Source organism: Sceloporus occidentalis, unplaced genomic scaffold, assembly GCF_023333645.1.
Source record: "Sceloporus occidentalis isolate IW3139 unplaced genomic scaffold, rSceOcc1.0.p SCAF_42, whole genome shotgun sequence".
Lineage (NCBI taxonomy): Eukaryota > Metazoa > Chordata > Lepidosauria > Squamata > Phrynosomatidae > Sceloporus > Sceloporus occidentalis.
The window spans coordinates 1,526,455-1,543,533 of NW_028317022.1; the positions used below are offsets into that span (position 1 = coordinate 1,526,455).

Sequence of the window (17,079 nt, forward strand, 5' to 3'; positions counted from 1 at the left end):
TTTTTCTAAATTAGAAAGTATTTAGAAAATTGAGGCGCACTTTGTCTATAAACAGTTAAATAAAAATAAATAATAACAACGGCATCTATAGCAAGACCATATAGGACTCACTGGGCTCTTAATTGGGGACATTAGATGATGCCTTCTTTTTGGTCTGACATGCTTCTCTTCTAGTACCACTCTCATATAAGTAGATACAGTTGAATTTTGTGTGGGGAGTGTTTCTAAAACAATAAGTAAATCTATGGCGTTCCAGTTTAGAAAATAAATTCATCTAGTAACCAAAAACATATAGATTTCTTTTGATGAGGAAGAGCATTGACGTGAGTGAAAGCTTTGTAGGGAAATGTGTAATTCAAAACACATTGTGCATTGTCTGACTTTGTGTATGTCTTCAGGTTCCAAGAGACTGTAAAACCAATGTATTTGCATAATAAAATGTTTTTATACAAATGGTTGTTTTAGGTAAAGGTTTTATGTTTTATATACAAGAATCATTTTTCTTCCATGTATGTTAAGGCATGGCCAGCTATGACATCTTCTATGTAGTCATTGACCTGCAGACAATTGTCCGTGATGTATATACGCGGCATACAACCTTCTAAGATTTGACCCCACTAAATCTTGGGACTCAGAGTGGACACAGTGTGATAATCTACATTTTATAGTATAAATGTGAACCAACTATAAATACCCCTGACAAATGCAGCCTCTCTCCTTATTAAGCAAAATAAAATTATGATTGTGTCTTTTAATGAGCCCGGATGCAGATTATATGAATCATGTAGTTGAATAAGCAAAATTTTGTTCCTGAGAAGTTAAATCAAGTTTTGTGTCCTGTGCAATGTTTTTTTTTTTATTCTACAAGCCTCATGACCTTAAATGCCCTTGATTATTATAATCGCTGTCAATAGTTTAACGTAGGGTAATATTTTGCGGCTGTTACAACTTTTAATATTGCAGGAATAAAAACAGACTGCACCTTAATGAACCACTCTTTTTTTTTTTGCTTGGGCAAAGAGATGAAGGAAATGTGGAATCATCCTTAAATGGAACATGTGGTTTTCAATGCTTATGAAAATATTAGAGCTTTCAGACACACACACAAACTGCTCATTAAAAGGTTTTTGTGCCTTAAAAGTTCCCCTAAGGGACAAATACACTACTTATTTGATTTATTAAAAACATATACACGTCTCTCACTTCCACCAACTGTCAACTTTGCTTCAACAACCAACATTAGTTTATTGATTTTAGGGTAAATCAATGTTTATTGGAGTTTTTCAAATATGTGGGATACAGAAAAGAAAAGGGAGGGGAGCAAAAACTGTGACATCCAAGTTGGTACACATCAGAACAATGTCACCCTGACAACCCACCCCCCCGACAATCGCCCGCATTGCGACAAAATAACATCAGGAGACCCTTGACAGACACATGTCCTGAGTAGCACGCCTAGGAAAGGGAGCGAGGTGCCTCAAAGGTTGCTGACTTCAGCGTTGCAACGAAGGGCGCGAGAGAACGGCCGGAGAGTGGCATTAAGTGCTAAATGAGCGCAACTACCAGCGTAGAGGCGCCAGGAACGGAGCACGGAATCCCTGCACGGGCACTTGGCACGGGCACAAAAAAAAAAGGGGGGGGGAGTGGTGTTGGGGCCAGAGGAAGGGAGAGGACTGGGGTGTGGACCAGGGCGCTACATCATGGTCAGGCAGAGGGACAGGACGTAAGGGCTGTAGAGTTTATTGATTTTAACTGCTAAAGGGGTATATACATTAAATCATTGTCTTAGAAGTCTTATTTGTTCTATATAGTCCTTTCTCCCAATGCTGGTTTATAACTCATCGCACACAGCCTCAGACGTAACCGGTTGACAGCACCTGATAAATAGTTGTTACTTTAATTATTACTCCATGACTCCATCAATTACACATCATTTTCAGTAACTGGTTAGTATAATGTTTCCCTGTCAAATCTCAACAGAGCGCTGGTTCTGAAAGACATTACCAATTCTGTGTTATGTAGTACGTGTGTTTTTTTTAGAGGTGGGCTGATTTATACGCTCTGCTTTCAAGCTAGCAATGACCTGTATCAACGGCGAGACAATGGTCCTTTGAGTTTCCCCTATTCCCAGAAGGACATTTATGGTAACTGCGAGCCAGTGGAATAGACAGAGTTACATGTGAACATAATTACAAGAGCTTTGCTCACATTGTAAAGCAGGGAAAAACAATGGGCCTTCAGAAGTCCATTCCGATCATATTACCATTTTTGACAACAGTGTCATTAGTAAATGACTCAGTTGTAGGTGTCCGGCAAAAAGAGGGGATCTTTGTTACACAAACAATCACTTTTCAACCAGAGGCTCATAAGGTGCTTTGATTAATGTATTCCTACCTTAACTAAACTATACTGAAAAATAAAGTTTTGGAGCACCTGGAATGGCTGTGCTGCAGATTTTCTCAATGGAGCTTCCAGCACACTGTAGCTACTGTTGGGTTTAAAGCTGAAGGGGGAGCTATGGCTGTCACAGCTTTTGGCATAACTAAATAATTTTATTAAAACTATGTATAGCGTGTGCCTTTTGTTTATCATGCAGCGGAACTGGTTTGGATATATTTACTTTAAAAACGTCGCATAATAGTGGCTGAGACCTGTGTTTCTAAGGGGCAAGGGTTAATCGGTTTCCTTCCGGAAGTCCTTTCCCTTCTCCTCCTGTCACAATTAACAACAATTAACAACTAAAAACATAGATAGTCTTATGAGATTTAGCTGAAAAAAGAAAGTTCAGTAATGTAGAAGAGAGAAATATAAATGTTAAGACAAGCACAAATGTATAAGTGGAACATCCAATGCAGCAGAAGTGGCAGAGATTTTTTAAAGTGAGCGGGAAAAAAATAAAACATGGCAGACTAGTGGAGCCTAATGGTTCTTATTTACAGTCATCTGTGCTTCAAATTTAATAATCTTCTAATTAACCCTTAAAATCATCACATATTTCAGTATTTTTTGCAGGCATAGTGAGGGTTTTTATTTTGTTAATGTCCTGTCGTCCAACCCCGATATTTAGTCTCTCACACATTCTTGCCACTTACGCTTGAGGAACATTGCTGATAACCAAGAAGGTGCTGGGTAAACCACATTTAACTTCCTGATGATTTTCCATGTCTATGGTGTGTTTTGGGCAGAATTTGTAAAATCTCCAAACATCTAAAATGTTTAATTTCAAGGTTCTATAGAAAGAGACTTCCATTATTCTGCTGCTGATGATTTTTACTGTATCACCAAATACAATACTTTCCCTGTAAAAAAAAATAAAAATGCTGTAAAAAAAATTCTTTGTTTAACCATTTTCTTCAAAAATACACACACATACTCTGCTACCATGGATAACAAACAATTGCAAACACAGCACAGGTTATTGAATTAAAATCTTGAGTTCCACACTAAATGTGTGGATTTCCACATTGTGTCATGTTGTATTGTATTTTTTTCTGGTTATACAATTTTCTGTTTGTTTTTTTTTAATTTTACAGTGTACTTCCATAATACATATATATGGATGTAGTAATTTTGTTTACACGTTTTTTTTTTCTATATCATACTTTTCTTTGATGTCTTCCTTTATTTTGCATACTGTGGAGGTGTGTGTAACACTAGAGTGTAAATTAAAATATACAAAACAAAGCAAGAATTCAGTACATGCCTAGTGAATACCATTCAAAAAAACACTTTTAGAAAACCTTTATTAACCTTTACCTTCATGTGTCTTTTAGAATGTGCAACACAGAAAATACGCAAGATGGAAGGCAACATACATTCACAATTGCCTGAAGAATGGGGAGACTCCACAATCAGGGCCTATAGGTCTAGAAGGAGAAGACTACTGTAAGTCAACTGGTTAGCACTGGTAATTTGAAGTCAAACATTTGCTTTGGGATTTGTGTGTATAATATATATATATATATATATATACACACACACAATCATTAAAAAGTTAGGGGTCACTTTGTAACATACTTTCAAAAGTTGGTTAAGCTAACACCACATGCCATTGGAATATAGGATAAGCCTATGAAGATATTCCATTAAAAATCAGACGTTTCCAGCTACAATCGTCATTTATAACATTATCAATGTCTACACTGTATTTCTAATCCACATGGTGTTATTTTAATGGACACAATATGCTTTTTTCTTTCATATATATCCCAGTATTATGTTCCCAGACACAGCACTGACATAGGGAGAGGGAACAAAGATAGAAATAAACACTCACTACAAAGCAAACAGCATCCCACTGAGACCTAAAAAAATACTTTTTAAATGGAAGTTTGGGCTACTTGAAACCAATGTGAGTGCTTTCTACCCATACTCTTGGATGGTCTCATTGGACCCTTTGGCACTCTTGTGCAGGGAATCTAGTACTGGAGCTTAATAGCACTGAGTACAGCATGTGTTTGACTGAACACACCTCCTGAAAACCAAGGAGCTTGGGGGTCAGAGAGAGGCAAATTAATGGTGGAGAGAATAATGGCACACACCTATTAAATGCATTAAAGGTCATGTGAGGGCTGGAGTGTCTCTTTAATTGTAAGTAGGCTGGTCATCCCTTTTTGTGGTGAAGCTCACTCGGTCTGGTCTTTCAATACACAGTGAAGTCAGTGAGTTTAAATAATTGCTTGTCTGCAAATTTCTGGTTTAATGAATACTCCTCTTAATATCATCACATACATTCCTATTAGTTCAGTTATACTTACACTTTTTGTCAGTTGTAGATACCTGATGCAACATACAAACCCTCTGTTTCTATCCCGTATATATATATTCTCTATTAATAAGTTGAAGATATTATTCCACCCGGAAAGGCATGTACACACTCTTAATTTCTGTCTGTGTTGACAGAGGTTGAGCAGACTGGATGGGCCAAATGTTTATCTGCCGTCACTTTCTATGTTTCTATGACCAGTTTTACCTTAGCAAATGTATAGCTTATTGAAAACGTATACATATTTCCCTTGACAATAGCTCTGTGTTGTTTTGTTTACTAAATCGTACAGAAATATTTAAAACACAACAGCCTCTAAATAAAAAACAGGTTCTTCCTCGTGGACAGATGGATTAAATACAATCTAAATACAACAAAGATGAAAAATTACTTCTGAACTGTTAAATATTCAGAGTAAATGTGATGCAAAACTAGTTAGTAAATGTTTATTAAAACCTCATATTATCGTGAATGCGTCATCAGCGTTGTAATCGCATTTGTGTTTGAACCTAGGTTTCAATAATGTACTATAATAATCTGTTCGCATTGCTGTCAAGCTGCATACAGTTCTGGATGCCATATTTTTGTGGCTCTAAATGCAGTTCATTTTTCTATTTCGTCTTTGTTAATCTGTGTCGTTTTCATCAAATATATCAGACTTGCAAATCACCAAGAATATTTTAGAACCTAAACAGTTGAGATCATCTCAAAGTCACTGTAAACAAAAGTAAATTGTGCATGATTTGGCAACATGGACATCCACAGTCACAATCAAGATGGGGCACACATAGAAACAAAGAATTTGACATCCCATAAGAACCATTTGTCCCATCTAGACCATTCATTTTTCCTGAACAAATTCCCCTTGTTGATGATTCCAAGAGCACAAGGTAGAATGCTCAACGAGGTAACAGAAAGAACCCTGGAGTAATAGCTAAATCCTTGAAGTAATCATTGGAACTTCTTAACATCTCTGTTCATGAGTCTACCATATGAAAAATATAGAGTACATGGCAGGACATCATGGAGAAAGATGCTGCTCTCCAGAAAAAACATTGCTGCGCACCATATTTGCCAAAGAGCACTTTGACATTCCACAACACAAATGTTATGTGGACTGATGAAACTAAGGTTCAATTGTTAGCAAAAAACATGCAGCACTATGTATGACAAAAAGGGCACCACATACCAACATAAGAACATCATCCCAGCGGTAAAGTATGGTAGAGGGAGCATCATTGAGGGGACAATGAATTCCCAAGTTTAGTAAGGTATCATACAAGATAATGTCAGGATGGCTATCCACTAGCTGAACCTCAGAAGAAGTTGGGTGATACAGCAGGGCAATGGCTCCAAACATCATACAAAATCTACTGCAGAATTACTTAAAAAAAGAAAAACAACCTTTTGCAGTAGCACAGTCAGACCCCAGACCTTCACCCATTAGAGATGCTGTAGAATGACCCCCAGGGTTTTGCCGTTTAAACAGCCCTGACCTGTCGAGTCATGGACTCCACTAGACCTCTGAAGGTGTGCTGTGGTATCTGGCACCAAGATGTTAGCAGCAGATCCTTTAAGTCCTGTAAGTTGCAAGGTGGGGCCTCCATGGATCGGACTTGTTTGTCCTGCTATCCCACAGATACTCTATTGGATTGAGATCTGGGGAATATGGAGGCCAAGTCAACACCTGGAACTCGTTGTTTACCTCAAACCATTCCTGAACCATTTTTGGTTTGTGGCAGGGCGCATTATCCTGCTGAAAGAGGCCAATGCCATCAGGTACTGTGTCCATGGAAGGGCGTACATGGTCTGCAACAATGCTTAGGTAGGTGGAACGTGTCGAAGTAAGATCCACATGAATGGCAGGACCCAAGGTTTCCCAACAGAACATTGCCCAAAGCATCACACTGCCTTCGCTGACTTGCCTTCTTCCCTTAGTGCATCCTGATGCCATGTGTTCTCCAGCTAAGCAATGTACACGCACCCGGCCATCCACGTGATGTAAAAGAAAACGTGATTCAGCCACCTTCTTCCATGCTCGAGTTCTTAAGCTCACGTGCCCATTGTGGGCGTTTTCGGCAGTGGACAGGGGTCAGCATGGGCACCCTGACTGGTCTGCGGCTATGCACCCCCATACGCAACAAACTGCAATGCACTGTGTGTTCTGACACCTTTCTATCAGAGCCAGTATTAACTTTTTCAGCAATTTGAGCTACAGTAGTATGTTGGATTTGACTGCAAGGGCCAGCCCCCCCATGTGCATCAATGAGACTTAGCCGCCCATGACTCTGTCGCCATTTCACCACTTTTCCTTCCTTTGGATAGGGACTGACAACTGCAGACCAGTAACACCCCTCAAGAGCTGCAGTTTTGGAGATGCTCTGACGTTTTTGTGATCTAGCCATCGCAATTTGGCCCTTGTCAAAGTTGTTCAGGTCCTTATGCTTGCCTTTTTTTTTTTTTTTCCTTTGAACACATCAACTTTAATGGTTTTACTATCATCCAGCCACAACTCCAGGAAGTTTCTATCTCTACCTTCTATCGGAGGATAGCCTGTGGAGCATGGAGGTCCTGGGACACTACCAAAACTAACTCTTTTTTTTAGCTTTTTGATGTGTGTCGGCACCTGAGCTTGTCTCAGTGCCATATAGAACTGTAAGTGCATAATAAAGTATATGAATTTGATTTTATCCAGTCTACGCTCTCCCTCTGCTCATACATCCTCTGAGCATCTGAAAATTACACTAGATTCTTTCAAGAGATCCTTTCCTGTCCATTAAGGAGAGTATTCATACGTTTTTTTCTTTTTCTTTGTGGCACTTTGAGGGTGTCTTCAAATATTTGGAACCTTTATTTGTATTAAAGTTCTTCAAGAAACACTGCTGTTGAATTAAAAACAATCAAAAAACTCAAGAGGTGAACACATGAACCGGTATTATTGTAATTTGTGTAAAAGATGTAGCTTCATTTGTCAATTTGCTAATTTTACATTTTTATAAATGCTACCTATCCCTTTCTTTAACGGAAAGGGACAAATAAGCGAAAAAAATGTTCAGAAGAACTCACATTTAGGTATAAATTTTTTAATCTACTGGGTTCGTATTTCACTTTTTTAAACTACCATTTCCCATGTGCTTCTTGAAACCACACAGCAGCGCCAGCCAATGTTTTCATAGTCACAAAGGTGGCCTCTGTGTATCTCTGTAGTTCTGCTCTTACTTTAGAGAGGAGGCTAATGTTGTCAGTGCACCACTAATCCATGGAAAACCAAATAGAAGAACATAGCTTAATCTTAGAGAGGTCAGCAATGGGTATCCCTCGGTCATCTATTCAGAAGTTTAAAAAAATGCTTTAGAGCAATGTGAACACATTATATTTTCAATGGCACTAGAACAAGTTATGCCCCAAAGAGCTGATTATTTTTTTGTCTTTAATGTTCCATGAAAGATGGATGTTGTTAAATTTAAAATACATCAGTAACACTGGTCTATTTCTTTTTGCCTCCATCATTAAAATTATTTTAGAAAAGTAGTTATGGTCTTTTGCCCAAATAACCATTTTTTTTATTAGTTGTTAATATAATCCACTGTGTCCATTTGTAAACATCCGCCAGGTGTGTGCATGTGCTATAACACTATTTCTCAACATTCTTCCAATTCAGTAACTTTTTAAACCAGTTTTAATGCCATTGGTTTCCTGCTAAATACCATTAAAGTCTGAAATAAATATGTTTGTACCAAACACATACTCACTTGAATACCATAAACTATATTTGATATTGACTGAAATAGTATTTTGTGAAAATATGATATGGTTATAGAATCAGTTTGTGCTCTCTGTAATGTTAAGTAGTCTGAATTAACCCCTTCAATCCCAGGGGTTTTGGTACCTCAAAGCCCAGAGCAATTTTGCAATTTTTGCGCTATGTCGGTTCAGCGATGATTCTCTTTTCCTGTGAATAGTGTACCCATATAAACTATATATTGTTTTTTCAAGGAGAGCTAGAGCTTTCTTTTGATACCATAGTTGGATGATTAGCTGAAAATTTAGAATGAGAAATTTAGTAAAAACTAGCAAAAATTAGAAAAAAACATGTTTTTTTACATTTTCCCTCTGAATCCTAACAAAATTAGGTAAAGAGACAGAAAATTCCATCCAGATTTATCAATTCAGGTGTCCTGATTTCAGAAATACCTAATTTATATAGATTTTCCATATTTTCCCAGCACATATAGGCAACATACTATAAGGTGTACATGACTTTATACAAAGCCGTTAAATTTTTACATTAGGTATGATGGGACTGCAACTCTAATTTTAAACAAATAAAACAAAAACACCCACAAAGGTATATATTTCTGTAAAGCAGACAATCCAGGCTATCCTATCAGGGGTATTTGGGCACTCTACATGCAGGTATTTGGCCACCAATCACTGTCAAAGGTGGCCACAGAAATTAGTTCCTGCACTTTTTTCACCAACGCGTCTTTTGTAGTATTCTTAGGATTTTTTGTACAGGGTATGTATCCTAAATTGTTCAGCCGCCTTTCCTGATTACGGAAATACCCCACATGCCTAGTTTTTTTTTGTGGTTTTCTGGACATTACAGGGCATAAGTTGTAACGTGCCGGCAAACTGGATCACGGTGTGTGCTAAGCCAATGCTATCTATGAAGCAGCTTAGCAGTCCCCCAGGAGAACATATTCCCATAAAAGTACACATTTTTGGAAAGCGGTCTACCAGAGTATTTCACCAGTAGCATTTGGACAATTTTCATGCAACCATTTGTCCGCCAATCACTGCCAAAGTCAGCTGTTGCTCTAATTTTGTGCACTTTTTTCACAAACACTTCTGTGTTGCTGAGTATTTTTGGCACAGGGTATGTGTTACGGCAGAGAAATCCAGCCTAAAGTGTACAGCCGCCTCTCCTAATTATGGAAATACCCCACATGCCTAGTTTTTTGTGGTTTTCTGGACATTACAGGGCACCCACCAACTAAACCCAATTTTTTTTTTTTTATTTTTTTTTTTAAAGATCGTGGGGAGTAAAGGGTTAATTTAGGGTTAGGGTTATGTACTGATTTTTTATTTTTTTTTCTGCAGCTCTGCACGATTACTCATCACAGCGATCGTGTGACATTGCTGCCGGATGTGTGGCACTGGGGGACTGCCCCGGGTGTGGGGCAGTCCCCCAGGGCTAGTAACATACCAGAGGGAATGCCCGATCACACGATCGGGCATAGATCTGTTACAGTTTACCGGCATTCGTGCCGGTAACTGTTACAGCTCCCTCATCGGAACTATCGGGTAGCCCAGCAGGGTCTAGACAGACCCTGCAGGGGATACCCTGCACTCCTGAGTAGTTCCGGGTGACATCAGTAGTGGCGTCACCCGGAAGGGAAAGCCTGATCACGCGATTGGGCATTTCCAACCTCATCGGAGTGAAAGGGTAGCCCAGCAGGGTCTAGACAGACCCTGCAGGGATACCCTGTCCTCCTGTGAATCGGGCATTTCCAGCTGTAACAGTTTACCGGCATTAGTCCCGGAAACTGTTACAGCTCCTCATCTGAGTGATCGGGTAGCCCAGCAGGGTCTGTTTAGATCTGTTTACCCGATCCTCCCGTGAACTTCCAGGTCACGTCAGTAGTGACGTGACCTGGAAGGGAAAGCCCGAACGCGCGATCGAGCATTTCTCTCTGTAACAGCTTTCCGGCTTCGCGCCGGAAGCTGTTACAGGAGATCGGGCAGCAGAAAGCCAGCAACGCTGGCTTCTGCTGCCGGGGGGGAGTCCAGGCTGTCGTTTGACAGCCTGGTCTCCCGTGCAGCGGCAGGGATGTGTCCCTGACGCTGCACGAAGGGCTAGACGTACCGGTACGTCCATAGGGGTTTCTTAGTGGGTGTTTTTTGGACGTCCCGGTACGTCTATAGGGGATTGAAGGGGTTAAGCAAACTTGCTTTAATAAAATATTGACATCCCTTGCTATCCATGGCAGCATGACCTCTGGGTGGCTCCCCCCTCTCAGCTGATTGGGCAGTTTGATGCTAAAAACTACCAAATGCTAGAGCTCTGCAGTAATTTTTTTTCTTGTCCTCTCAGCTGTTACCCAGATAATTTTTTCTTTGCTGGCCACTGGCTCTTTTTTATATAGCCTTCCAAGAGGGAGTTCAGCCTCTCACGCCTTCTGAGGGTTCAGTATACCATCCATAGAACACCTGTCCTTCTATAATCACTGTTATGTGTTCAACCATCAATTAGGTTGGTTTTAATAGCAAATGAGGGATTATCAGTGTCTCCACATTTATTTAAGCCCCTGCAGATCTACCCTGTTTTTGTTTGTTTGTTTCTGGCTCCTTATGATACTTTCCTCTTAAGCAGAAACAGCCCATGGCCTCTTCTTTTGCCTCTAACAGGTCATGTTATAGGTGTGCGAGGTGCGCCAACAAAAATAGTCAGTTTCCTCTTAAGCTGAAATAACCATTTTAGTTAGTATAAACAGTGCTTATGGGCACAGTTTCTGACACATCCATACCTGGGAAATCTCCAGGTCTTTCCTGGAGACTCCGGATGAAACGCCACTTCTTCAGGTCAATGTCCAACATCAATAAGTGGATTAAGCAGAAACTGTCCCAGGGTTTATTGAAAGCCTTCCATTAGAAGAGATCCAGGGAGTTGCAGGAGCTGAATGGTTCCTTCCTAGCCTACTACCCAGAGGATCAGCAGACTATATCAATTGATGATGAGTATGGCAAAGTGATATCTATTGGACTGGAAGCAACAATTCAAAACAGTGTTTCTTCAAAGCAATTACTTTTTCCTTTACCCTATTCCAGACGTACCTTCTGCCAGGCTTGTGGCTGCTCTTAAAGTTAATGTTGCTATTTTTAAGTTGGTGAGAAGTTCTGCCCTTCCTGACATCTTCGGGAGATCCTATTAAATTCAGACCTGATGTTTGGCTAAAACATGTGTGTCTGCTGGCCTAGCTTCTGAAATTGCTCTTATATAATTCTTATGCAAGCACTATAGTGGGCAACCAAGAGTGGAAACTGTCTCCAGAGGCCTTTCGGATGTTCTGACAACTTTCAAGGTTCTTGTCAAGAAGGAGTTGAAGAGGAGAACACCCTTTCTAATCAAGAGATTTTTTTCCAGAGTATCTCATCAAGATTTTTTTCCTAGGGTACATATCCCTTCTACTACCCTCATTCCAACAGTCCTGAAGAAGATCAGAGCAGAGAAAGCAGAAGTGATAGCCATCCTTACATTTTAGCTTGAGTCCCTGATTGCCTATCAGTTCAGTGCCTATGGTTCAAAAAGAATGCACTCACAATTTGAGGGGGCACTGCTTCTTTAATATCTTCTAAAAGTCTTCTAAAAATTCACTAAAATATAAATAGACCGGCAATAGTGCAGTATATCCGTAATGTAGATGGTTCAGATAGGCAAAAGAATGCACTCACCATTTGATGGGGCACTGCTAAACCAATATAGTGCATACAAATGTCAAGGTGGTAAAACAGGATCAGCCTCTATTCCGGTATAACGTTCTGCTTCTGCTGTCACTTCAGAAGCAGAACGTTATACCGGAATAGAGGCTGATCCTGTTTTACCACCTTGACATTCGTATGTACTCTATTGGTTTAGCAGTGCCCCATCAAATTGTGAGTGCATTCTTTTGCCTATCTGAACCATCTACATTACGGATATACTGCGCTATTGCCGGTCTATTTATATTTTAGTGAATTTGTAGAAGATATTAAAGATCCTTTTCTACTGATTCTTTGATGGGCCTGGCTTATTCAGTTCATTTGTGAGTTGATACGCTACTATATTCAGTGGCGACTCTAGAAACAATATATAGGGGGGGCACACAAGATACCACAGTCAAACTGGGGGGGCATTAATAATTTCCACCATTAAATCATAACACTGAAAAAACACACGTATATATATATATATATATATATATATATATATATATATATTGCCAAAAGTTATGTGCTATGGAATGATACTTTTGTTATTGGACAATACAATACTTGATCATTCAACATGGGAAGCCTGAAGCCACAATTTAGTATGACTAATCCTTGAAATCCTTTAAACAACACAATACCTTAACTTTTGCACTAAATGATTTCAGGGCCTAATATTAGATCCTGCTGCTGATATATATATATTAGCCCCTGCTGCCCATATATATTAATATTAGTCCCTGCTGCCGATATATATATATATAAATATTATATCCTGCTGCTGATAGGAGGTATAGATCAACACATTAACACACAAACCCAGCTTTGCATGTATAGATCAATTGAAATTCACTTGTGATCTCAGCACTGAAGGTATATATCAAATAAACAGAATCAGACATACAAATCCTGTATTTGCAGGTATACAATATAGGGCTGCAACTAACGATTATTTTAATAATCGATTAGTTGGCCGATTATTTTTTCGATTAATCGATTAATCGGATAAAAAAAACAATATGCAAATTTTTTGTTTATTTAAAATAATTTAATGAACTGGATGTTAAAAAACAACTTAAAATTTACATTAACATTCTTATTTTGTTATGATGTAATAAAAAAACAATATTTTCAAAGTACAAAAACCCAAACACAATATTTATGAAACAAAATAACACCCAAACATTCTGAAAAGAGGTGGACTATTACTGTTCAAGAAACTTTGCACCCAGCACTTTGCACCCGGCACTTTGCACCCAGCCCTGGCACTTTGCACCCGGCACTTTGCCCCAACACTGGCACTTTGCACCCAGCCCTGGCACTTTGCACCCAGCCCTGGCACTTTGTACCCAGCACTTTGCACCTGGCACTTTGCACCCAGCACTTTGCACCCAGCCCTGGCACTTTGCACCCAGAACTTTGCACCCAGCCCTGGCACTTTGCACCCAGCCCTGGCACTTTGCACCCAGCCCTGGCACTTTGCACCCAGCACTTTGCACCCGGCACTTTGCACCCAGCCCTGGCACTTTGCACCCAGCACTTTGCACCCAGCCCTGGCACTTTGCACCCAGCCCTGGCACTTTGCACCCAGCCCTGGCACTTTGCACTGTGCCCCTGCACCCAGTCTCCAACTCTGCCCTGCACCCAGCCCTGCCCCCACATTCTGCCCTGCCCCCACACTCACACCCTGCACCCACTCTGCTCTGCACCCACACTCACACTCTGCCCTGCACCCAGTCTCCAACTCTGCCCTGCACCCCCACCCCCACTCTGCCCTGCACCCAGTCGCCTGCCCTGCCCCCACACTCACACCCTGCCCTGCATCCCCACCCCCACCCTGCCCTGCACTCAGTCTCCTACCCTGGCCTGCCCCCCCCACCCCCACTCTGCCTTGCATCCCCTGAAACCCCACCCCCACCCCCGCGAATCGCTCTGTGCGAATGGAGCCACTCGCACAGAGCGAACCGCTCTGTGCGAACGGAGCCACTCGCACAGAGCGAACCGCAACTAAAAGAAGGCGCGTGTAGCGGAAGCGGGGAACGCTCGCGGAGGTAAGTAAAAGGAGCCGAGTGCTCCAACAACGAATCGATCACTCGATTAATCGATAACGGAAATCGTCGACAACGATTTCCGTTATCGATTATTATCGATTTTATCGATTCGTTGTTTCAGCCCTAATACAATAATAATATATGAAATGTAGCATTGCAGGTATAGATCAAATAAATACATGAAAACAGCATTGCAGGTATTAATCAACTGAACAAGACATACAAACCCTGTATTTGCAGGTATACATAAATAATGTATGGAAACATAGCATAGCAGATATGGATCTACAGAATAACACAGAAACCCAGCTTTGCAGGTATTGGTCAATTGGAATTCACATAAAAACACAGTATTAAAGGTATATTTTAAACCCCCTAAATTACATAGAAACATAGAAAGTGACGGCAGATAAGGACCAGTAGGCCCATCCAGTCTGCCCAACCTCTGAGTACTTTCCTTTTGTACCTGCCCTTATCCTATATCTAGCTTGGCCTTATGCCTATCCCATGCTTGCTTAAATGACTTTATTGTATTAACATCTACCACTTCTGCTGGGAGGCTATTCCATGCATCCACTACCCTTTCAGTAAAGTAATATTTTCTGATGTTACCATTAAACCTTTGCCCCTCTAGTTTATGCTTGTGTCCTCTTGTTGTGGTAGTATTTCTCCTTTTAAATAAACTCTCTTCCTTAACCTTGTTGATTCCCTTTAAGTATTTAAATGTTTCTATCATATCCCGCCCTGTCCCGTCTTTTTTCCAGGCTATATAGGTTAAGATCCTTTAACCTGTCCTGGTAAGGTTTATCTTGTAATCCATAAACCATTTTAGTAGCCCTTCTCTGCACTTTCTCCAACATTTCTATATCCTTCTGGATATATGGTCTCCAGTACTGTACACAATACTCCAAGTGAGGTCTCACCAGTGATCTGTACAATGGCATGAGCTCTTCCCTCTTTCTACTGCTAATACCTCTCGCTATACAACCAAGCATTCTGCTAGCATTACCTGCTGCTCTACTGCATAGATCACAGGTTGCACACCCCAAAGTCAGCCCTGGCGTCCACACTGCCCACATAGAACCTGGCCAGCACCCAGATAACACACATAAGATTTGCGATCTTTGTCCCATACACACACTGCCTGTGCCATCTTGGTCCCCAAGGCTCAAACATCCTGCTAGTGCCATCTTTGCCCTTCTACAAATATACATCTATGATACCAGGGCCGGCCTTAGGGGTGTGCGACCTGTGCGACCGCACAGGGCGCCATGGTTGCAGGGGCGCCTGACTGGGACTTAGATTAAAGCATCGTTTTGGTTTTTTTTGTGTTTTTTTTAAAACTTTATTTAACATCATTCATGTTAAATAAAGTTTAAAAAAAAAATGATGCTTAAATCTAAGTCCCGGTCAGGGGCGCCGAGCGGTTGCTCGTGAAGTTCTCGGCAACCGCTCGGCGCCCCTTACTCTCCGTGACTCCGTCGCTGTGCCGGCATCTCATGTTGAGCGCCGGACTATTCCGGCTCTCAACATGAAATGCCGGCACCGCGGCAGAGAGAGAAGACGGATGCCTCCCGCTCTCACCGCAGGACTCCGGCAACAAGATAAGTGGGGGGGGGGGTGTAGTTTGAAGGGTGTAGTTTGAAGGGGCAGAGGGGGGGGTGTAGTTTGAAGGGGCAGAGGGGGGGGTGTAGTTTGAAGGGGCAGGGGGGGTGTAGTTTGAATGGACAGGGGGGGTAGTTTGAAGGGGCAGAGGGGAGGGGTAGTTTGAGGGGCATGGGGGGGTAGTTTGAAGGGGCAGTGAGGGGGGCGCCAGAGGAGTAGTCCGCACAGGGCGCCACAACGCCTAAGGCCGGCTCTGTATGATACACACAAACACATTAACTCATGCTCTCCCTCATTTGGACAATTCATCCACATATTAACTCATGCTCTCCCTCATTCAGACAACTCATCCACATATTAACTCATGCTCTCCCTCATTCAGACAATTCATCCACACATTAACTCATGCTCTGCCTCATTCAGACAATTCAGCCACATATTAACTCATGCTCTCCTTCATTCGGACAATTCATCCATTTTAAGAAACTACGCCCCTTGGAGCTTAAAATGAGGGGCTACATGTATTTCTAGGACAAAAGTTGACTGCACAAATAATGATGGAATATGTCGCTTTGCGCACTCCAGGTTTGTACTAGAAACACATACAGCCCCTCATTTGATGTGCCAAGGGGTGAAGTTCTTGCAAATGTGTACTTTTTGTACCATAATTTAACTTCCTACGTGAGCAGTAATGCCACGTCAAGGCTTCAACCCTAATTACTGATCATTCACATGCCTTTCATATCTCCATTCACTCGCAGAAGCACACACCATACTTTCCATACATTCACTCGCAGAAGCACACACACCATACTTTCCATACATTCACTCACAGAAGCACACACCATTCTTTCCCCTTACAGTCCCAAAGAAATGATGGTAAAGGGAGAAAAAAATCACTTTTACAGCAAAAATAAGTTTTGCAGTAAAAATACAAGGCGCTCCAGGGATAAGATGGTTACTCACGTACCACACAGGCTAAATGGCTGATTTTATTAATATTTGCAGTTCATCAGGATTTCAAATATTGCCTCCCTCTACCGTTGGCTAAATTTAACCCCATGATCAAAGGGATCATGGGATTAAAAATTAGTATCGGCCATTTTTAAAAAGGGAATGTGACTTTTTATAGCTATATGATCACTGTGGTAACATTGGCTACCACAGTGGATCATTTAGCTAGAATAC

At 41.1% G+C, this 17,079-nt stretch overlaps 1 protein-coding gene across 1 annotated transcript in view; it reads left to right on the top strand.

Annotated features, from left to right (window-relative positions):
- The window catches only part of LOC149289865 (vacuolar protein sorting-associated protein VTA1 homolog), a 99,497-nt gene that overhangs the window by 61,470 nt on the left and 20,948 nt on the right, over window positions 1-17,079 (top strand). Inside the window, exon 5 of the mRNA XM_089490165.1 lies at window positions 3,774-3,885. Within this exon, the coding sequence (XP_089346291.1) occupies window positions 3,774-3,885 (112 nt within the window). The remainder of the gene's footprint in view (window positions 1-3,773; window positions 3,886-17,079) is intronic.